Source organism: Eubalaena glacialis, chromosome 18, assembly GCF_028564815.1.
Source record: "Eubalaena glacialis isolate mEubGla1 chromosome 18, mEubGla1.1.hap2.+ XY, whole genome shotgun sequence".
Classification (NCBI taxonomy): domain Eukaryota; kingdom Metazoa; phylum Chordata; class Mammalia; order Artiodactyla; family Balaenidae; genus Eubalaena; species Eubalaena glacialis.
In genome coordinates, this window is record NC_083733.1 from 64225391 (window position 1) to 64248234 (window position 22844).

Here is a 22844-nt window from a genome sequence, read left to right on the forward strand (position 1 = left end):
CAGAGACATGAAGTGAGCAAATGCTGTTGGAAAAATGGTGCTGATAAACTTGATCGACGCAGGGCTGCCACAAACCTTCAGTGTGTTTAAAAAAAAAAAAGGTGCAGTATCAGTGAAGCGCAATAAAGCGAAGCACAATAAAACGAGGAATGCCTGTATATACAAAGAGAGAATACATCCTTAAGTGCTCTCCAAAAACCACCACATTAACATAACAAAGGACACTTTTATGGCTCTCATCACTAAGGAAATTTCGAAGTTTTTAGGAGTTCTCTGTCAAGCTCAACACCTCTGGACTCCCAACATGTGTCTCCTCTCTGGGCAGAGTTGTGCGAGGGACGAAGGGGCTGGATACCTGGATTCTGAGAGTGGGGCTTTAAATCAGCGTAAAAGGTACAGAGAAAGGGTATTTTTCAGAATATGCAATGCTGTTTTCTCCTAGAACTATATATACACAAGTATTTAATTGGTCCCTTTCCAACGCGGGACAACTCCAAGACTTTTTAGGAAGGTTGCCTAATGTTTTCCCTGCCTGTACGGAATGGAAGTTCTTTGAAAATGGCGGCCTCCTTATCATAATCCTTATGGGCGCGGCCATGTCGTCCTACTGACACAGTCCCTGAAAGAAAATGAACCGCGGAGTAGAGAGAGACGACGTGACACGCCATGATAACTATTGGCTGGCAGTGGCTTCAAAAGTTCTAGTGAGCATGCGCACAGTTCAAACCCGGCCTTCCAAGTACTAACCGGAATCCCAAATCGCAGGGGGCCCAGAGCGGCCATTTCGTTTATGTTGTCAACTGTTCTAAGCCGTGAACCGCCTGCGGGATGCTGAGGTGATGTGGAGTATTAGCAATGCGGAACCTGTGGGGTCAATGAGGGGAGATCGGCTTGGCGTAAGTGATGTGGGCGTTTGGGGGCCGAGTGATGGGGGCCTGGGGAATGAGTGATGCCGGGTGTGCGGAGTGAGTGGTGGGGGTCCATGGGGTGAGCAATGGGGTTCTTAGTGGTGGAGGCTATGGGGTAAGCAGGGTTTTCTAATTTAAGTTGAATGCTTGGCTCGCTGATTTTCACTCTTTCTTTGCCTAATTTCTGTATGTCTGTAAGTATTTTTGTAACTTGAATTCCAAGCGTACTTCAATGCAGATCTTACATTGTTGGCCTGGGAATCTTGCTCATATGAAGACAGTGAACGTGCGTCTCCAGAGGGCCTTGGTGTGGTACCGGGAGCCATTTGGGGAAGTGATCTACAGCTTGGGAGGGCTGTAGGAGGCAGTGGTTGGTTGGGAGCAGGAGCTTCAGGGATTGGAGGGCTTTGAGGGTCACACTGTAACACACGCAAGGGGGGGCAGTGATTGAGGATCTATGAAATCAGTAAAGTGGGGTGCTACGGGTAGCATATGGGAACCAGTGGATGGGAGACCTAGGGGGCCAGTGATGGAGGTTTGCGAGGGTGACTGCATTGCTTTTTGGGCAGTGGGTGTTGGGGTCCTTTGGGAATGGTTGAGTAGGTCCGTGTTGGTCTCCTCGGGTCCCTGTGGACATGGTAAGGGTCAGTGATTGGCTGTTGAGCAGATCAATGATCGTTTCCTACTGGGGAGCATTATTTGGAACCCTATGTTGGCGGTTATTTGGGGGGTCCTGTGGAAATCACACTCCCTTTGGAAACATTTATTGGCAATCAGGGCAGTAATGATTTCAGAAGCCTGGCCGTGGGTGACTGGGAGGCATTTCATGACCTTCTTTGGTCTACTCACTGGGGATTTCTAGAGGTCAGTGTGGTCAACGACTATATTTTGGTTGGGGCGGGGAGGGAGAAATGGAGAGGCAAGAAATGCTAAGTGATTGGGAGTCCTGGTGCATGTCTGCAGGTTTTCCCGCTGAAGGTGGAGTTCCATATATTGAATTTGAGTTTTGTTTTTGTCAGAAAATGCTGAGCTGTCTATATTATGGATGGGCACTGAAAAGGCCAGAATGTCGGATTAGGCACTCCAGACATGGACAGCTTGAAGCCTCAGCTCTCTGAAGGCAACAGGAAATGTAAATGGCATTTCTGGAAATTGACCACGTAGAGGACCACATGGGATAGTGACAATTGTGTGCAGTTTAAAGTGAGGCGGACCTGGGACTCACTCCCTGTTCTTCCCTTTGCAGACTGAGTGACCTTAAGGCAAATTATGTAACAGCACTGTTTCCTCATCCACAAAATGGGTATAATAATGATCATAATATTTAGCTGACAGGGTTGCATGAAAATTAAACAAGGTACCTGACACCTGACTCTGCAACTTGCTAATTTTTTTTCAGTGTTTCCCATATGCCAGGCAGGTGTTGAGGGCTTGACAAGCCTCATCTCATGTAAGCTCCCCGATGGCCTATGATAAATACCTTCCTTCTCATTTTGGAAACTGCAACTGAAGTACTATCTTCGTCTTCTCACGGTTAAAAGGTGTCAGAGCTGCAATGAAAGCTTCATTAAGTTTAGCCCAAACCTCTTCATCTTTTCTCATTTTTTACCCCAATAGCTAGACTTTTCTGAGTTTTGTCTACCCTCATCTCGAACACAGTGACTTTCACCTAATGGCCTTCAGAAATTCATGTGGAGTGAATATTAGATGAGAACTATGTGGTCGTTGCCTTTCCAGGATTTCTGGTGTCCCTGCAGAGCCCCTGGGTCAGGCCACATCACTGAGGCTGCAGGACCTCCCTTCACAGCCCCAGCCTGACTCTTCCCAGCAGCTTTGATTGGAGCCTTCTAATGCCCACCCAGCTCCAGGCTCCTGGAAAGAGTGGAGCTGTCAGCAAAAGAGACCAAGAATTGAAGCCCAGAAAGGACATGCTTGCTGATGTGAATTTACCACAGAGGCCCCAGGTCTTGGGTCCAGAGGAGCGGGATGGATCATGTGAGGTAAGCAGGAGCCCCACGGGGACAGTTCTCCAGAACTTGAGGGCAGACACAGGAAGCAGCATATTGGACTCCCTGTGTCTGAGACAATCTGGATTCTCCTGTGTAGAGCAGAGCACAGGTGGCCGATGTTTCCTCATCCATGGGCATTGTGTGTTACAGAGGAAACTGAACTGGCTGAAGGAGGACGTGTAGTAGAAGAGGGCTGGCCCTGGGGCAAAGGAAGAAGAAAAAGTACATCCAGCCACAGGCGGGGAAATGCTGATTCCTTCCTTCTCAGCACAGGCGAAGATCCTGCATCTTCCATGCACCGCTGGGTCTTCGCATAGTCTCAGCTGGTCCCCACCTGACTCCTCACCCGAGACTGGCTGGTTTCCTCTTTGTCCTCATAGTTTACAGTCATTGGATACTAGAGCAAGAACTGGCTTTTAAGGACCATGTTGTTTTTCCTACTTTAAAAGATGAATAAAAGTGCCGGAGAATAACGTTTCCAAATTGCCCACAGATATTAATATTTGATATTTTGGAATGAGAAAGCAGGGTTCTTCGGTATACTCAAGATATCCTGAAATTCCAAGTTATTCTGTGTATTTCATGACACTTTATTTGCATGTTTTTAAAATAATAATGACCCACTCCAAAGACCTCATTTTAACTTTGTTACCTCTTGAAATACCTTGTTTCTCCAAATACAGGCACATTCTGAGGTCCTGGGGGTTAGGACTTAATAAGCATATGAATTTCGGGTCGGGGCACACAATTCAGCCCATAGCAGTGACACTGTTGTAGAAAAATGTCTTTCATTTTGTACTAAAGTTGGCTGCATTGTTAAGAGCATTTTCAAAAGCACGTTCAGTTACGTGTTAAGATACATGATACTTATTAGCCTTGTTCCTTTTTTAACACTGAAGATATTTTGTTTGCTTGCCCTGATTCTGTTTTGCTCACTGAGACTTTCGAGCAGTTTCTCCGCTCACGTTAGAATGTTCTCCAACAACATTCACATCATCTTGGCTTTGCAGCCTTCCCTCTACTCTGGCCAATACTGTGTTGTTATTTTTTTTTTTTTTTTGGTTCTTTTTTTGTTTTTGTTTTTGTTTTAAATAACTCTGCTAATTTAATCAAAAGAGATATGTCATTGTTGCTTTAATTTGTATTTTTTTTACAAGCAGGATAATTTTTTTTCCCAAAGTTTTATTGGTCAATGATTTTTCTTTTGTGATTTACTTTTCTTGTCCTTTGACAATTTATATTTTAGTTTGTCTTAGCCTCTGGACTTTCAAAGATGTATTATATATTAATAACCCATTTTTCTTTGCATATCTGTGTAAATTTCTTTTGCCACTGTTTCCCTTGGAAGTAGTTTTTGGTTTTATTTGCACATGGTTTATTTTGCTGGGCTTGTAAATAAAACAGCTGTCACCATTGTCTTTTCTTCTGAAATCCACCTCCTTAGAGGCAATCAATTTTTTTTTTTGCGAGGGCTTTCTCTAGTTGTGGCAAGTGGGGGCCACTCTTCATCACGGTGCGCGGGCCTCTCACTATCGCGGCCTCTCTCGTTGCGGAGCACAGGCTCCAGACGCGCAGGCTCAGCAGTTGTGGCTCACGGGCCAAGTTGCTCCGCGGCATGTGGGATCTTCCCAGACCAGGGCTCGAACCCGTGTCTGCTGCATTGGCAGGCAGATTCTCAACCACTGCGCCACCAGGGAAGCCCGAGGCAATCAATTTTTACCTTTTTAACTAAATGTTTTGGTACTTACTTCCTAATCCTTTAATGACAGCCTAATATAGCTCCGTCTCAGATTCCCAGGTTTATGTTTGGCCCTCTGTCATATACTCCCACCGGCAGCACTCACGTGCAGCACTCACATGCATGCTTTTCATGCTTACCTTTCCAAGAGGTGGGTTAAATTTTGATTAGCTCAGTATTCCCTGAAATCAATTTACTTCTCCTGTGTGTCTCTCTCTACATAGAACACTTCACTTCTGACACTTATGGTCACCAAATGTGCAGGGATTTTTCCCACACCAAGCAATCCTCTGTGACACCCGCTGGGTGTCCTACAATTCAGTTCAATTCTGACACTGTCTACCTGGAGACAGTGTCAGATCCCATACGTCAAGGGCTCAGTTCTTCAAGACTCCCCCCACCCCCTTTCAAATGCCAATGGCACGTCCACCTGTGCTTCTGACCTATCGGCTATAAGTCAGAGGTTCTCACAACTCCCTCCTTGGGTTCAATTAATTTACTAGGGCAGCTCACACAACTCAGGAAACCAGTTTACTTGCTAGATTACCAGTTTATTACAAAGGATAATTAAAGGACACAAATCAACAGCCAGATAAAGAGATATATAGGATGAGGTCCGGAACAAAGGAGCCAGTTTGTCACGCAGCCCAGCAGTGAGGCTAGGTAAGAATCATGGGATTAGAGATGTATGCAATGTAGCCAATATTCAATTAATAAGTCACTCAGTTTATTGTACACAATTAGCACACAACACAGGTTAGTCAAAGTAGGGAGAAAAGGGGTGGGGAGTAAGGAGTCACTTGGCCCAGTGCTCTCATTATAAGGAGTCTGTCAGTAGGATGGAATGGTTACACCCCAGGGGATCTTGTCTCATTCAGTTGCTCCTTCTGTTCCAGTAAAGTCATTCCTTATCTACCCTTAGTTTATCACTCTGAGACGCTCCCAGCCCTATACCAGACATTTCACAACAACTAATGCGGAAGTTCACATTGGCCACTGTGACTCTATTTTGCACTACTTAACATAGCTTAAATCCTATGAATTTCGCACAGAGGAGTAGGAATCATAACATAAAAGAAGTCACTTCACTGGGAAGCCATACATATCATGGTGAAAAAAATCATTAAAAACACACCCTTGTATGTAAGTGTCTGTTCACCAATGATGACTAATTCTCATTGAGCTGGGGTATGTTGTTACAGGGCTCCGTGTCATTTGAGGACGTGACCATAGACTTCAGCAGGGAGGAGTGGCAGCAACTGGACCCTGCCCAGAGACGCCTGTACCAGGACGTGATGCTGGAGATCTACAGCCACCTCTTCTCCGTGGGTGAGCACATCTGACCTGGGACTCTTGGACGAGCCTCCTTGAGGAGATATCCCTCCTTCCTGTGGCATGCAGTGGGACATCTGAAGAATGTAATCAGTTTGCCCTTGGCTTGTCCCAAACTGTTCATTCCTTTTGGGCATCTTTGAGTGTTACTTTGTTCCTAGTGAAAGGTGTTGATTTTTCTGATGTGCCAATAAAGCTTCATTAAACGGCCTCTAAAGCCCAAGACCACATCCAAATGCAATATATCCTTTCTTATTCACAGGGTATCACATTCCCAACCCAGAGATCATTTTCAGGATGGAAAAAGGAAAGGAGCAATGGATGGGGGAGGCTGAACTCCCACGTCAGAGGTATCACGGTGAGTGACTGTCAAGTCGTGAAGTTCTGAGGGGCCATTATTCAACCTACCACACTTATCCATTCCCTCAGTGGTGGACACAGGTTACCTCCTACTCCTAGTTTCTAAGGCTAATGCCGCCAAACATTATTTTGTAAATGTCCCGTAGGGGCCAACACAAGAATTTCTAGTATGAGTGTGTTTCATGTTTGGTAATTGCAATCATTGTTGCTTTTGTTGTGGTCATCCATGTACAATGCTTCGTGTCCGTCTATCTCTTGTAAAAATAAAATACAGTGTGTGTGTGTGTGAAAAAAAAAAAAAAAAGAATTTCTGAGGTGAATAGTCAGGAGTGGGATTGCCTGATCACTGGATATGCCTACACTGAATTTAGCTAAGTAAACCATGTGGCTCTTCAGGTGGGCTTCACCATCCACACTGTCATGTGGGAATGCACAAGGATTTGCATTTGTACATCTTGCTTGCCAGCATTTAGTATTTATCAAATTTCTCATTTATGGCCTGTGTTATGATAGAGCTGCTTCATATTTTAATTTCATTTTTCAATAACAGAGTGTCTCATTATGTTACCTGACTGGATTTTCCATCTGTATATTGCTTTTGTCATCTCGTTTTATCCCTTTGTGGAGTTTTCTGAAAGCCTTTTTTTTTCCTTTTTATTTGCCCCCTGAATTCATCAATTTTTTTCCTGTGCTGGATCTTTCTTCTTTACCCCTAATTGCGGTGCCTCCAGCTTGGGCCTCTGTACTTCCCTCTGGTCATCCCTTCATAGAGGAATTACTTTAAATTCCTTAAATTTAAAGGAATTACTTTAAATTCCTAAAATCCCTTTAAAGGGACCTTCTATTCTCAACACTTAGGCCTAAAAATTTTTTTCTGATGATCCCTTTATCAACCCCTCCAGGCCCCATACCTAAACTGTGTTCTCTTATTTAGCTACATGGTGGACAGTTCCCATGGGATGACTCACTTCCTTATTTTGGGGAGCTCAGAAATTGGAATCATTACACAAATCAGAAATTCTTCTCCCCTTATACATTTTTTCAGATTCTTCTGTTTCTTGGCTCTTCCATCTCAGTCTTCTAACTCATTTTCTTATTTTAGAAATTCTATCCCTTTTTCTTTTTTTTTGGCCACGCCACTCGGCTTGTGGGATCTTAGTTGCCTGACCAGGGATCGAACCCACGCCCTCAGCAGTGAAAGTGCAGAGTCCTAACCACTGGACCGCCAGGGAATTTCCCCCATTTTTTCTTTTTTTTTTTAAGGTATTTTTAATTTTAATTTTATTTTATTTATTTATTTTTGGCTGCGGTGGGTCTTTGTTGCTGTGTGTAGGCTTTCTCTAGTTGCGGTGAGCAGGGGCTACTCTTCGTTGCGGTGGCTTCTCCTGTTGCAGAGCACGGGCTCTAGGCGCCTGAGCTTCAGGAGTTGTGGCTTGCGGGCTCTGGAGTGCAGGCTCAGTAGTTGTGGCGCACGGGCTTAGTTGTTCCGCAGCATGTGGGATCCTCCTGGACCAGGGCTCGAACCCATGTCCCCTGCATTGGCAGGCAGATTCTTAACCACTGCACCACCAGGGAAGCCCCATTTTTTCTTTTTGAAAGTACAATTTAATTGACCCTTTTCGTTAATTCCATGTGTATCACCATAAACCAGCTCCCTATTTTCTCATGCTTGGGTTATTTTGTTCCTAATGGGATTTGTGGATTCCCTGTCATAATGAGTTCGGTCAGGATGCCATTGACAGATTTTATTACCCCAAAGATTGGTATTTTGTTTCTTTTGTCTCAGATTTTAATTATATATATATATATATATATATACACACACACACACACATACACACTAAAAGTGATTATAAAGAGCATTCTCATTTTTTAAAAATAGTGATAGATGACTGAGGTTTGGGGACAGGACAAGGGTCTGGGATACAGTTTATCCAAGTGATGGAAAGAGAAAAGAAACAAGATGTGATGGTCTTATCATACTCAGTATTTATATCTCTGGTAGGATAAAGTAATAGTAAAATTTAGCCACTTTTTTTTTTTTTTTAAAGAATCTGTTGTTATGTTCTTACTAACGAATAGGATGATCAGTGGTTCCCATTCTTAGGAAAAAATGGCATATTAAGTAGCATAAAGCTGAAAGTTATAACAAAGAGACCAAGGACCAGTATAATAATTTCCAGAATAATTTCCCTCCTATAAAACACTTCTAAAAGGCACGTCAGCAGGAAGCCTTACGTTTTGTATTCATTCGGGTGTTGAAGTTTTTCTCGTCATTGCAGTACCATCCTTTATGATGCTGTCGCTCTGTGGGACTGAATGCACTGCACCCAAAGCCAGGTTCTACTAGGCAGAAAAGGGGTGGAGGGTATTGAGAAGCTGTGATTTATTACCCTGGCCAGAAGTGGTGCATAATGTTGTATGCACATTCCATCAGCAAAAACACTGTCTGTCACATCTCATTGCAAAGGAAATTGTGAGCTGTTACGTGGCTTGGCTGCCCTGTACCTGGCCACAGGTAACCTCTGTGGAAGAAGGGTGAAACAGATTCTAGGGGACAGCTTGCTTGTCCAGTCTTCCAGTGTACCCTTCTTAGGATATGCATATTCCTAAGTTCAAGAAAACAAACTTCAGTTTCATGGAGAGTTGCGAGTTTGGGTATAGGTATTCTTTCAGTGCTTGGCTATGTCAGGATTGATACTTTAATAGTATTTCAGAGGAATATCTAGGGCTGATGGATTTTGTATTGTTTCTCACGAGTGGGAGGAAGCTGGGAGATTAGTTACAATTTAGATCTGAAAGCTAATGAAGACCTATACAGATGGTCCCTGACTTATGATGGTTTGACTTATGAATTTCTCAACAATGTTGCAAAAACCATACATGTTCAGTAGAAACCATACTTTGAATTGTGAATTTTGATCTTTTCCCAGGATAGTGATATGCAGTACCTTACTCTTGTGATGCTGGGCAGCAGCTCCCAGTCAGCCATGTGATCACGAGGGGAAACAACCAGTACACTTACAACCTTTCTGTACCCAGATAACCACTCTGTTTTTCACTTTCAGTACAGTATTCAAGAAATTGCATGAGCTATTCAATGCTTTATTATAAAACAGGCCTTGTGTTACATGGTTTTGCCCAACTGTAGGCTAACGTAAGTGTTCTGAGCACATTTAAAGTAGGCTAGGCTAAGCTACGACGTTCAGTAGGTTAGGTGTATTCAAGGCATTTTCAACTTATGATATTTTACACTTCTAATGGGTTTATCAGGACACAACCCCACTGTAAGTCGAAGAGGCTCTGTACTCTGAGCCCCCTCCTTCAATCTTTGGCTATCCACAGATGCTGCCCTATGACACACTTGCCTCTTTTATCCTGTAGTCATCCCACTAGGTCTGGGTATCAAGACCACCTACATGAGTGGAGCCAGTTTGCCCTTGTTCAACTCTAACTTTCTCCAAGGCTGAGCAAAGTGATTTTGGCTAATTACTTAACCACTGTGTGTTTCTTTTTCTTCATGCGGAAAACTGGGATAAGTAGTTAGCTCCTGGGGTTGTTGTGAGGATTGAATGAGCTTATGTGTACATCACGTAGAACATTGCCTGGCGAATGCTAAGTGCTATACAGATAAGTGCTTGACATATAATAAGGGCTGTGCAACTGTTTTCTCTCATGATCACCAGCAGCACCACCACTGGTATATGACTCAGCAATTTCCCTGTGCGCAATCTCAATCAGCTCCATGTGACTTTTCCTCTATCCTTTGCTAACTGTTCACTGTATCTATTTCATCTTTTTCTCCTTCTAGAAGGGGAGTTTGGGCTTGAAACCCCACAATGGGAAATTTCTGAAACAGCTTCATTTCACAATGAGATGGTGGGTGAAGTCACAAGAGATGGCTCATGGTGTTCCATTTTAGAAAAGCTGTGGGAAGAAGCTGACCAAACAAAGAGAGATCAGAAAAATCAAAGTAAACCTTCACATCAGGGGGCTTTCCTCAACAAGAAAAAATTGAACACAGAGAGGGACTGTGACTATAAGGACCCTGGAGAAATCATCCATGCGAGGCCCCACCTTGTTTCTTCACGAAAGAGACCTCATAAACATTGCTCTTTTGCAAAAAGGTTGAAACCTAACCTAGAAGTAAATCATCAAAATCAAAGCAACACCACAAAACACCTTGATGAGATGGTTGAATCTGGTCAGCTATTCACCCATAGCTCTTCCAGTGCCAGCTGCAAAAATACTCATACAGGAGAGAACTTCTGTGAAGGTAATTCATGTACAAAAGTCTTCGGCCATAAACACTCACTCACACAACATCAAGTTCACACTCAGGAAAAACCAGATAAGTGCACTGAATGTGGGAGGGACTCTACCCAGAAGTCACACCTCCTTGAGCAACAGAGATTCCATAGTGTAGAAAACCTCCAGGAATGTGGTAAATGCGGGAGAGCCTTCACCCCACAACCAAAACTCGGTGTATATGTGACAGATCATACAGGTAACATACCGTATATATGTAAGGAATGTGGAAAAGTCTTTGTTCAGAGGCCAGAACTGGTTACACACCAGAAAGCTCACACTAGAAAGAAGCCCCATAAATGCCATGAATGTGGAAAAGCCTTTTTCCAGATGTTATCTCTCTTCAGACATCAGAGAACTCATACTAGAGAAAAACTCTACGAATGCAGTGAATGTGGGAAGGGCTTCTCCCAGAATTCAACCCTCAGTATACATCAGAAAATTCATACTGGCGAGCGACAGTACGTATGCAGCGAATGTGGGAAGGCCTTCACCCAGAAGTCAACACTCAGCTTGCACCAGAGGATCCATTCAGGGGAGAAGTCTTATGTCTGTATTGAATGTGGCCAGGCCTTTATCCAGAAGGCACACCTGATTGTACATCAGAGAAGTCACACGGGAGAGAAACCTTATCAGTGCCACAACTGTGGGAAATCCTTCATTTCCAAGTCACAACTTGATATACATCATCGAATCCATACTGGGGAGAAACCTTATGAATGTAGTGACTGTGGGAAAACCTTCACCCAAAAGTCGCACCTCAACATACACCAGAAAATTCACACTGGAGAAAGACACCATGTGTGCAGTGACTGTGGGAAGGCCTTCAACCAGAAGTCAATACTCAGCATGCATCAGCGAATTCACACCGGAGAGAAGCCTTACAAATGCAGTGACTGTGGGAAAGCCTTTACTTCCAAGTCACAATTCAGAGAGCATCAGCGGATCCACACTGGAGAGAAACCCTACGTATGCACTGCATGTGGGAAGGCTTTCAATGGTAGGTCAAATTTCCATAAACATCAGATGACTCACAGTAGAGAGAGAACTTTTGCCTGTTACAAGTGTGGACACACCTTCACCCAGAAATCAGAGCTGATTACACATCAGAGAACTCATATCGGAGAGAAACCTTACGAATGCTGTGACTGTGGAAAATCCTTCAGTAGGAAACCACAACTCAAAGTGCATCAACGAATCCACACGGGAGAGAGACCTTACGTGTGTTCCAAGTGTGGGAAGAGCTTCAACAACAGATCAAATTTTAATAAACACCAAACAACTCATACCAGAGACAAATCTTACAAAACCAGTTATTCTGTGCAAAGCTTTACTCAGAAGTCAATTCCTAATATGCATATACGTAAATGAAATAAACTCTGAATTTCTTGAAGAAAAAAATCTTATGAGTCAGATTTAATCATATGTTATAGAATTCATGCTTCAGAAAAACTTTAGGGATGCACTGCATGTCACCAAGTTACACATTTTATGTGAAGGAAATTACTCAGGAAAGAACTTTTAAGAATGAGTGGAAATGTCCAGATTTGTACTAGCCTCATTAAAAAGTATAAAATTCACTTGGGGAAGAAACCCTGACTAATGCATTGATAAGTTTCTGTAGAATATGGTATAAGACAGAATCTTTAGGTCAGCATATTTATTTATATACACACATACGCATACCCTCAATTCTGTAGTGTTTGCTATAGAATTCACTGCAGAACAGGAGGTGTCAGTAGATTATATATTTTTTAAAAGAACCTAATATATACACAGATGAATGTACATTTTTTGGTAAATGTATAAATGTGATTCTAGTCTTCACAGTGTCGTTTTTCTCTTCTTTCATGATTAGTTCAGCTCTACCCTCCCCTTTCCACCTCCACCATCTATGGTGAAACTTTTAGTCTATGGACTCTTCCGTATTTTTATACACGCTGCTAATCATTTACGCCAAGAGTCAGCAAACTGGCCATCAGCCAAATCTGGTTGGCCACCTGTGTTTTTTAAATAAAGGTTTATTGGAACAAAGCCATGTTCATTTATTTATTTATTGTCTGTGGCTGCTTTTGTGCTCCAGTGGCAGAGCTGAGTAGTCATGGCAAAGGCTGTATGGCCTGCAAGCTGAAAGTATTTACTCTCCGGCCCTTACAGAAGAAGTCTGCCAACACTTGTTATCCACACACACTCATTACTATGCTCATAAAGCATACACCTATATAGGTACTCTTCCTTTTGTTTTATAAATATCAGACCATATCATATACACGTGTGCACTTGTTCTTTTCACGCTGCAATACAGCTGTTCAGTGACTATATTAGTATTCTATCAGTATGTGGACATGCTGTAATTTATTCAACCATCCTCACATTTTTTATTCATTCTTTCCCCCACCGTTTTTGCTACAAGAAAGCAGCAGAATAGCATAATCTGTAAATGGACAGGCCCAGGAGTCAGGTTTCTGTACTTGCTTCTACATCAATCAGGCAAGATATTTAACTCATCTGTCCTGGTTTTCAAAAGCAAGATGACACTAGTGCTACCCCACGAGTCCTCGTGAGAAATAAATGGGTAAATAAGCCTTAACTTTAACTGCGCGGAACCAGACCTTGGTGAATTTGAGTAGGGCCCTGTGTGACCAAATGAATGGAAATGAAAGGATGGGGGTTAGGGATGGCAGAGACGAGAAGCAAGTAAAATAAAGCCTCCTTTAATATGAAACCAGGTGCGATGGGTGGGAAGGCTGCCCTGCAGCCCCGGTCTCAGGGATTCTGTTCCAGCCTCTAGATACCCCTCAGCCTGGCACTGGGGCTCCTGGGGCCGAGAGGCTGATGTCCACAGTGAGGCTGGTGTAGAGGGGCTGCAGCTCATTGGAGAGCAGCCTGCATCCCAGCGAGTTCATGCCATCGTGCCGCCACTTGCGACGGATCCGGGCCAGAAGGCCAGGACTAGGAGGAGGGGCAGGAGGGGCAGCCGTGTGAGCCGAGGACTCGGGAACAGGCCCAGGACTGGCTACCCCCGCCCCCAACCCTGACTCACCTCTGGAGGCTCTGCTTTTGGCTGCAGTCCTGCCCCTCCAGCATATAGCAGCAGCCAAAGAGCAGATGGGGCCGTGAAAGGAGCATCCCACTGAGTTTCAGCCTTACAGGGGAGAGGGCAGGGAGGCCAGATGCCTGTCTCCTCTGATAGAGTCCCCATGCCACACCCGGCCCTTCAGGCCAGAGTGGCTTGCGTCTCCTGCAATCCGACATAGCTCGTGTCCCCTCTCAGTCTAGGGCAGCCTGTGTCCGCCACACCATGGAGGGACCTGCCGCCCCCTGTGCTAGGCTCCCTAGAGCAGGGCCCCCTACCTGGAAGTGATGTCATCATCCTCCGGATCCCAGCCCCAGTATGTGTTGGGGAAGCCATTGATCCTGACATAGTGAATGGGGGGCAGGGCAAACACCCCTCCAAGGTAGCCCCGGTAGGGCAGCCTGCAGAGGCAGGGAGAGTTGGAAGCACAGAGAATTTCAGGGAACGGTCCCTGGCCCTTTCCTGGCCAGGATCACAAGGTTGACTTCTGGGTTAGCCCTTCTCCACTCACCCCCATGGGAACCTCTCCCCTGACCCCTAGGATGTCTCCATGCCTGATTCTGGGGCAGCCCTTCCCCTGACCCTTGAGATGGCCCCTCACGTGACCCTGGGAGATCCCCTCCCTGAATCATCTGACAGGCCATTCTTGTGACCCCATTAAGGGTCCCTCCTTTTATAAGTTTTCCTTCTCTGACCTCTGGTACAACCTCTCTGCCTACTGCTTTATTAAGTGCATCCTGATTCCCCCACTGATAGCCAATCCCACTCCCATTTGACACCCACACCCAAGAGGAAGGTTCTTCACCGTCTACAAGGCCTCTCCCCAGGCCGCATCATCCTCTGCACCATCAGCACCAGGGATCAGGGCCTGGACTACACAGAGAGGCGGGGCAAGGCCCAGGGAATTGGGGGCCTGGCCCAGAGTCTCCCACAGGAGGTCCCTCCCTCCACCTATGTGTACTTGAACCTGTCAATGGCCACAGACACGTGGACAGGGACGATGTCACAGATGTAGAGGTTGCGGTCGTCCTTGGGGAGCAGGTTCACATCGTGGAAGAAGCCACAGTCCCGGTCCTCCTCCTGCACGGCCTCCCAGAACCCCATGTTGTGAAGCTTGCCCCGGTTGAAGGCAGTGTTGTTCACCTGGGGTGGACGGAGATGCTCGGCGCTGCCCTCACCGCAGGCAGTGGTGTCCCCGCCACCTGCCAGGCCTGTCCTCTCTCACCTTGTCGAGTGCCATTCTCCTGCCTGGAACCCCTTCTTATTCCCACTGTGGAGATGGAAAACCCAGACTTGTCCAGGAAGGTGCAGTTCAAAGGTGACCTCCCCTGAGAAACTTTTCTTGGATCCCCACCCCCATCCTGGTCAGAGTCAGTATCTTTAGCCTCTCAGCTCTCCCTCCTCGGCCATCTTCAAAGTTCTCAAGGATCATCACCTTCCAGAGGCCATCGGAGGGAGGCAGAGGTCAGGAGTGATTGGGGACCACCTGTGTCTCTGTTTCTACTCCTACTAGATAAAGACTATGTCTGATGCCTAGGATAGGGTTTGCCTCTCCTCCTCCTCTTCTTCCTTCTTCATCATCATCTTCTTCATCACCATCCTAACCATAACCATCATCGCTTATGATTACCATGATGTTCATCATCAGCATTACCACCATCATCACTATCACTATCTTCATCATCTTCAACATCACCAACACAGTCACCTAACCTCCATCATCACTATTACCAACATCATCATGACCATCACCACTTTGACCATCACCACCATCATCACTATCATCACCACCATCATCACTGTCATCAGCAGCAGCAGCGTCTTAACGATCACCATTACCACAATCACCACCATCAACACCACCACCACCATTATCGCTATCACTTATTGAGCACCTACTATGTGCCAGGCATTGGCTTCACTGCTTTATACTCATTAACTCAATGAATCTTTGTCTCATGAATGAGAAAACAGTGGCACAGAGCATAAATGCCCCAAGTTTATACATAGTTATACTGAGTAACAGCGTGCTGAATGAATGGATGGATAAATGGATCAATGGATGGATAGATGGATGATCGGTCCCAACCTCAGATCACACAGGTAATAATGGACAAGGCCAAGATTCAAACAGGCATCTAACAGACCCCCAAACCCAGTGCCTTAATTTACCCCTTAGGTTAACTGCCCAATCTGACCAGCCCTGGTCTCAGAGAGACCCAGATTCACTGGGATTGAGCCCTTCCCTTAGACAGCTATTCAAGCTGATCCCAGACTCAGCCAGTCTAGACCAAACCTATAGCCTTTGGTTCTGGTTTCCCCCAGTGCAAGTTCTTCTTGACTCATCAATCCTGCCCCCTGGATACTCTCTGGTCCAGACGCTCTCAGCTCAGAGACTGACAACTCCATCCCTGACTCTCCAAGGCCAGGCTCAGACCCCTCTGCCCTCTTGCCCCTGCCCCTCCCCATTCCTGCCGCACCTGCTTCACCACATAGATGGCATAGTGCAGTGGCTGGTGCTGCAGGAAGGGGTGCAGGTGGAGGAGCAGGTGCTGCAGGTGCTGGGCTTGCCCGTAGTAGGGCACCACTACCGCCGTGTGGTGCTGTGTCCAGCAGCCAGGTGGCCAGTACTGGCCTCCCAGCTCCACCAGGGCGTTCTTTTCCACCACCTGCTCCATCGTCAGGTTGTCTGGGATCACCACCTTCAAGGACCCACCTGAGAGAGGCAGAGGCCAGGGATGGTCAGAGACCCACCCGAGAAACCCCACCACCCAGTTGTATTGGGTTAAATCACGCCCCCCACAAATTCACGTCCACTGGGAACTCCAGTATGTGACCTTACTTGGAAATAAGGGCTTTGCGGATATAACTGGTTAAAGTGCGGTCATACTGGTTGACGGTGGGCCCTAAATCCAATGACTGGGGTTCTTATAAGAAGGCCATGCAAAGAACCAGATAGAAGGTAAGTGGCCACAGAGGCAGAAATTAAAGTGATGCTCCTCCAAGCCCAGGACTGCCAGCAACCACCAGAAGCTAGGACAGAGGCACAGGATGGTGTCTCTCAGAGCTTCCAGAAGGAACCGACCCTTGACAACACCTTGATTTCAGACTTTTGGCCTCCAGAACTGTGAGGGAATAAATTTCTGCTGTTTTAAGCCACCCAGTTTGTGGTACTTTGTTATGCCAGCCCTAGCAAGCTAACATACCAGTCCGAAGGGCTCTGAGCTGGGCCCAGTTGGCTCAAAAATGTCCTGCCCTCCTGGGTTTCCCTTCACCTCTCCATACCTCCTTCTGTGTTCCTCCCCTCATCTCTCCCCTGGCTCCCATGCTTCTCTTGTCCCTCCCTCAGCAAGCTCATTACCTCCTGTTGCTTTTCTTCCTTTGGGCCCTGATGGTCCTCAATCTGTCTCCTGAGCTCCAACCCCAACCTGCCTCCCAAATGTCTCCTCCTGGGTGGTTCTCAGGCCACCCACTCTCCCTACGTCTCAGACCAGCCTCCTTCTCAGTTCCCGCTCTCACTGAGGGCTCCACCGTCCACTCACTCGCCCCCAGCTGTGCCTCTTCTTTCAGCAGCAGACCATATTTTTTTCCCAAGATGGCCACAACGATATCGCTTATCCAACATGCCCTTATCTCAGCCCTGGTGGCTGGCGAGGCAACATTTAACTGAGCCCTGGAACACAGGGCGGAGGCGGCCATGGGAAGTGTCTCTGGCAGAGGGAACAGCAAGTGTAAAGGCCCTGAGGCAGGAAGGGGGAGAATACGGAAAGAGTGGTAGATAAGAGATCAGAGTGGCAGGGGACTGAAGCTAGACCACAAAGTCTCTTCCGTGGTCTTCCCTGTTGGCGCAGGGCTTAAGAATCTGCCTGCCAATGTAGGGGACACGGGTTCGAGCCCTGGTCCGGGAAGATCCCACATGCTGTGGAGCAACTAAGCCCATATGCCACAACTACTGAACCTGTGCTCTAGAGCCCGTAAGCCACAACTACTGAGCCCACACGCCACAACTACTGAAGTCTGTGCGCCTAGAGCCTGTGTGCCACAACTATTGAGTCCGCGCGCCACAACTACTGAAGCCCACGTGCCTAGAGCCTGTGCTCCGCAACAAGAGAAGCCACCACAATGAGAAGCCTGTGCACCGCAATGAAGAGTAGCCCCCGCCTGCCACAACTAGAGAAAACTCATGCACAGCAACGAAGACCCAACGCAGCCAAATTAATTAATTAATTAAATTTAATTTTTAAGAAAACAAAAAAGAAAGGCTCTTCCAGGTCACGGTGAGGGAGCAGGAGAGAGGTGTGATCTGGTTCACATATATAAAAGATTGCTCTGGAGCGAGGGTTCACAACTGGGGAAGTTTCTGTCCCCACCCAGAGGACATCTGGCAACATCTAGAGACATTTTTGATTGTCACAAATGGTGGGGGGGATGGTGGGGGGGATGCTGCTGGCATCTGGTGGGCTAGTAGAGGCCAGGGATGCCCCTGAATATCTTACGGTTTACAAGATGGCCCCACCCACACCCCATAAAACCAAGGATGTCAAGTACTGAGGTTGCAGAACTGCTCTACAGGCAATGTGGTATGTTCTTCAGCAATGGAGGGTGACCCAGCGGGGAAGAATGCCTTGGTCTCTTTGTTTCTCCCTCCCTCCCCTCCCCTTCTTCCTCCCTCTCCCCCACCCCCCACCTCTCTCTCTTTCCCCAAAGAAACTTCTTGGCCTTGAGACCTGGGTCGCTGTCAGCACTGGTCCCTAAGGAGGACTGGGGAGTGTTCTCATTTCCTGCTCTTCCAAAGACTCACTGATGACAGGGGCTGATTCATGGACCCTGAAGGCTTCCCTCTGGCTGTAGCATGAAGAACAAATCCTGGGTTTTTTTTCCCCTTTCCTTCCTGTGTTTCAAGGGCTCCCAGCTGATGGATGACAAATCCTGTTTTGAACTTACACTTGGAGAGAAGTGGAAAGTGGGGATCTTGCGGAAAGATGGTAGAGAATGAAATGGGATCAGGAGAAGTTCTGCTCCCCAGGTTCCTCCCAGGGGACACCTTTCAGCTGGAAGCAAATGGGTCCCATGAACAGAAATGGGTAGGATTTGCGTTGGTCCATGCTGGTCCCCGTGATCATTCTGAAGCCAAAGGTGAAGAATATGAATAGATGCATCAATGAGCTTATCGAAAGGCACTGAAAAGTTACATACAGGCTGATGTCCTTGTCACTAAACTGGCGAGTATACTTTTAAGATGAACTAGAAAACGATCTCGTTCCAGAAGCAGGCTCAGGACCAAGTCTCAAATGTGGGGCAAGACAGAATATGATCAGGGATAGACAATCCTCCAACTTAAGGAAACAAGAGCATTCAGGAAATGAGAATCCAATCTCGGTAGCAGATTCTGTTGTGGGATAGGCATAAAGTAGAATTTCTCCCAGCCTTTCAGCTGGAAAGGCAGCTTTCAAAGGAGCGCTGTTTCAGAGAATACCATGCAGGCTTTTGAGTGGCGCATCTAGAATTAGACACCCATCCTTTAGGCAAAACGAGAAGAACTAGACCCCACATGTATGGTGGAAATGCACCCTGCTCACACACAGAAGATAATCAATAGTCAAAAACAACTCAGGAACTTCAGCCGGATTTGGTGCTGTCCCTCAGGGACCAAGACCAGTCTTTGAAATACCCTGGTAGAGTTGGCCCAGCAGCAACTTATGGACGTGTTTGCTGGGATGAAAAGAGCAGGGCTCATAACAATCCCTATGTCCCAGCTGGGAATGCTGCGGGTGTGGCCCACGCCTGAATCATGCCACACGGGCCAGCGTCCAGATGCTCTGTGAACAGCAGGTGCCAACAAAGCCTCGATGGTGACATTTCCCGTTCCGAGGCAGGGGGTCCGTGAGCTTGGAGGAGTGAAGAGTCTCAGGTGGGGTATGTCCTCTCAGGAGCACGATTCTTCAGGCAGGAGTGGATGCATCAGTGGTTTCCGGGGAGTCACCAACAGAGCAAGTGTGTTGGTTACACATCACGTTGGTTACAGAGTTCAGACAGCCAGACTCACATTCCCAGATGTCCTCCTCCTCATGCTGGGATGGGAAAGCCTGCTGCTATTGAAAGTGTGGTCTGTCTCTTGGAAAACCCAGTAAAAATGACCCCTCAGATTCCACAGGATACATGAGAGACACTTTTAGAGCCTGAGAGTTATGTAGATTTCACATGATTGTTTTCTTACTCCTGGTTTTATAATTAATCTCTATTGTATCCATAGGGATTATGATTTAGTGCTACACAGTGCTACTGTATTTGGGGCTCTTGAGGATGAAAGTTTAATGATAAACAATGATTAGAAAAAAAAGAATTTGCTAATCCCAAACTCCTGGTTCTCAGTATGTCTGTCAGTCTGTTTCTGTTTTGTAGGTAGGTTTATTTGTGTCACATTTTAGATTCCACATATAAGTGATACCATATGGTATTAGCAGATATAAACTATCATATATAGGATGCATAAACAACAAGGTCCTACTGTATAGCACAGGAAACTATATTCAATATCCTATGATAAACCATAATGGAAAAAAATATATAAAAAAAGAATGTCGGGGGCTTCCCTGGTGGCGCAGTGGTTGAGAACCTGCCTGCCAATGCAGGGGACACGGGTTCGAGCCCTGGTCTGGGAAGATCCCACATGCCGCGGAGCGACTGGGCCCGTGAGCCACAACTGCTGAGCCTGCGCGTCTGGAGCCTGTGCTCCGCAACAAGAGAGGCCGCGATAGTGAGAGGCCCGCGCACCGCGATGAAGAGTGGCCCCCACTTGCCGCAACTAGAGAAAGCCCTCACGCAGAAACAAGGACTCAACACAGCCAAAAATAAAAATAAATAAATTAATAAAATGTTTAAAAAAAAAAGAATGTCTATATGCGTATAACTGACTCACTTTGCTGTGCGGCAGAGACTGACACAACATTGTAAATCAACTATACTTCAATTAAAAAAAATTTTAAAAAAAGAATTTGGCAGTATTATCATGTTACCATAGTTGTGGAAGCACAAAGGTGTGTTCTTATTACTTCCACAAAAAACAGAAAAGATTCCATCTCACTACCATTGAAAGGTAAACCGGGTATGATAAGATCAATTTTATGTCTTGTTTCTCAAAGTTATGTAAGATTTCAGGAAAAAAATTCTGATGTCTTAAACCAGCAGCAATGTTCATGCATGGTACATGATTCAAATTAGCAGAGTGTACACCCACATTTTCCAGCTGACACGGTACTGTTTGGTCTAATAATAATCTTATACTTTCATTTGTAGGCAAGAGGGAAGGTGTGGAAAGCAAACCATCGAGAAGCCCCTCTTTCTAAAGAAAATCTCACATTAGAAACATGTCTTCTTTAAGAATGAAAGCCGTTTTCTTCAGTCAAGAAAATATCCTTCTGCCTGCATCTGTTAGGCTCAGATATACATGCCCCAGATCAGATTGTGCTTTTTTGCCCTAAGGCGATCCCTAAACTTCCTGACCTCAAAGGAGGTAAGAAATGTCTTTGGGGATATGGAAGCTGTTTCATCTAACAGAGTAGAGGTCTTCCAAGCGGGGTATATACACAACACTCCCTGGGCGGCGGCGTGTACTTCTGGTCTACTCATTCTGATGGAGGCGAAGCTTGGCTCACGTTGGGATGTTCTGTATTTAGAACAACCAAAAGCATTATAATTTAGTGAAGCTAATTTTTTAAAAAATTTAACTGGAATGTTTTCAGGGACGAATTTTTCAAGTTACACTGAATACAACATCCAGGTAAACTGGTTAGAACTGGTGTGCGTTATTCTCTAAGATAATTAAAACCTATTTGAGTCATGTCACGAAATATTTATTCCATGAACAGCCTACCCTCATCTCATGTCACCTTATAAAATGTGTGGTTTCTACCTGTGAGTAACAATAACAAACACTCGTTAATGTTGAAAAATTTCAGGTATCAACTTAAAATGAGTGAGGTGGTGGTACAAAGCTTTTCAAAATGGTTTTGGGGTCTCCCAAGCAAAAGTGTTTTAAGATGACTATAATATATGCCCACACACACGCACACACACACTCACTCACACACTCTCAGACTTCTTATTCCAGGTCTTCTGCCCAGTGATGCAAATCCAACCAAACCCCTCTCTCAAAAAGCACCCAACCCGGGACTTCCCTGGTGGCGCAGTGGTTAAGAATCCGCCTGCCAACGCAGGGGACACAGGTTTGAGTCCTGGTCCGGGAAGATCCCACACGCCGCGGAGCAACTAAGCCCGTGCGCCACAACTACTGAGCGTGCGCTCTAGAGCCCACGAGCCACAACTACTGAAGCCCACGCGCCTAGAGCCTGTGCTCCGCAGCAAGAGAAGCCACCGCAATGAGAAGCCCATGCACCGCAACGAAGAGTAGCCCCTGCTCGCCGCAACTAGAGAAAGCCTGCGCGCAGCAACAAAGACCCAACGCAGCCCAAAATAAATAAATTAATAAATTTTTTAAAAAAAGAAAGAAAGAAAAAGCACCCAACCCAAAGAGATGCTGAAAGAGAGGCAGCCACAACCCAAGGTGACAGGGCCTCTGACAAAGTAAGGGACCAGGGGCGTGGGAGCCCAGAGATGGCTTGTTAATCCAAGGCAGGGGAGAAGGGATCCTGTGGACTTCCTGGGGGAAGTACATCCAAGTGGCTACCTGGAGGAGAAACAGGAATCAGTGTGGCGGAGGAGGAGGAGGAGTGAGGGACGGAAGGTCTTCAGGAAGGGGAGAGAGCATGTGCAAACACCCGGCAGAAAAAGTTATTTCTCCAGCAAAGGTGGGGACCTGCCAAAGGTGCAGGGGTGAGAGATGAGGCTGGAAAGTCATCAGGGGCCAGGTCACAAACACCAGGCTCATGGACTCAATCTTTACCCTATAATTGACAAGCAGCTGCAGACAGTCATCCGCCCTCTCCAGAAGCCCTTGACACCAACTCAGTCTTTCCCCTTAGAAACTAAGTTAACTGTTACCACTGCTGCCCCAGGGGAGTGACCTAAGGAACCAGAGCACTGCCATGCACTCTTTTCACAGCTCTTCCTAAGCACCAAGCCCCGTCCTGAATGCTTTACATGTATGAAATCAT

General features: G+C 46.1%; 2 protein-coding genes across 2 annotated transcripts in view; one reads left to right on the plus strand and one right to left on the minus strand.

Annotated features, from left to right (window-relative positions):
* LOC133078720 (sialic acid-binding Ig-like lectin 14) overlaps positions 1-22844 on the minus strand; it is a 46461-nt gene that overhangs the window by 20840 nt on the left and 2777 nt on the right. The window lies entirely within an intron of this gene.
* LOC133078769 (zinc finger protein 175-like) lies at positions 745-21405 on the plus strand. Its single transcript, XM_061173958.1, has 5 exons — positions 745-896; positions 2646-2908; positions 5858-5984; positions 6250-6345; positions 21028-21405. Exons 2-5 carry the CDS (start codon positions 2759-2761, stop codon positions 21075-21077), a joined length of 423 nt encoding a protein of 140 aa, XP_061029941.1. The 5' UTR covers positions 745-896; positions 2646-2758; the 3' UTR covers positions 21078-21405.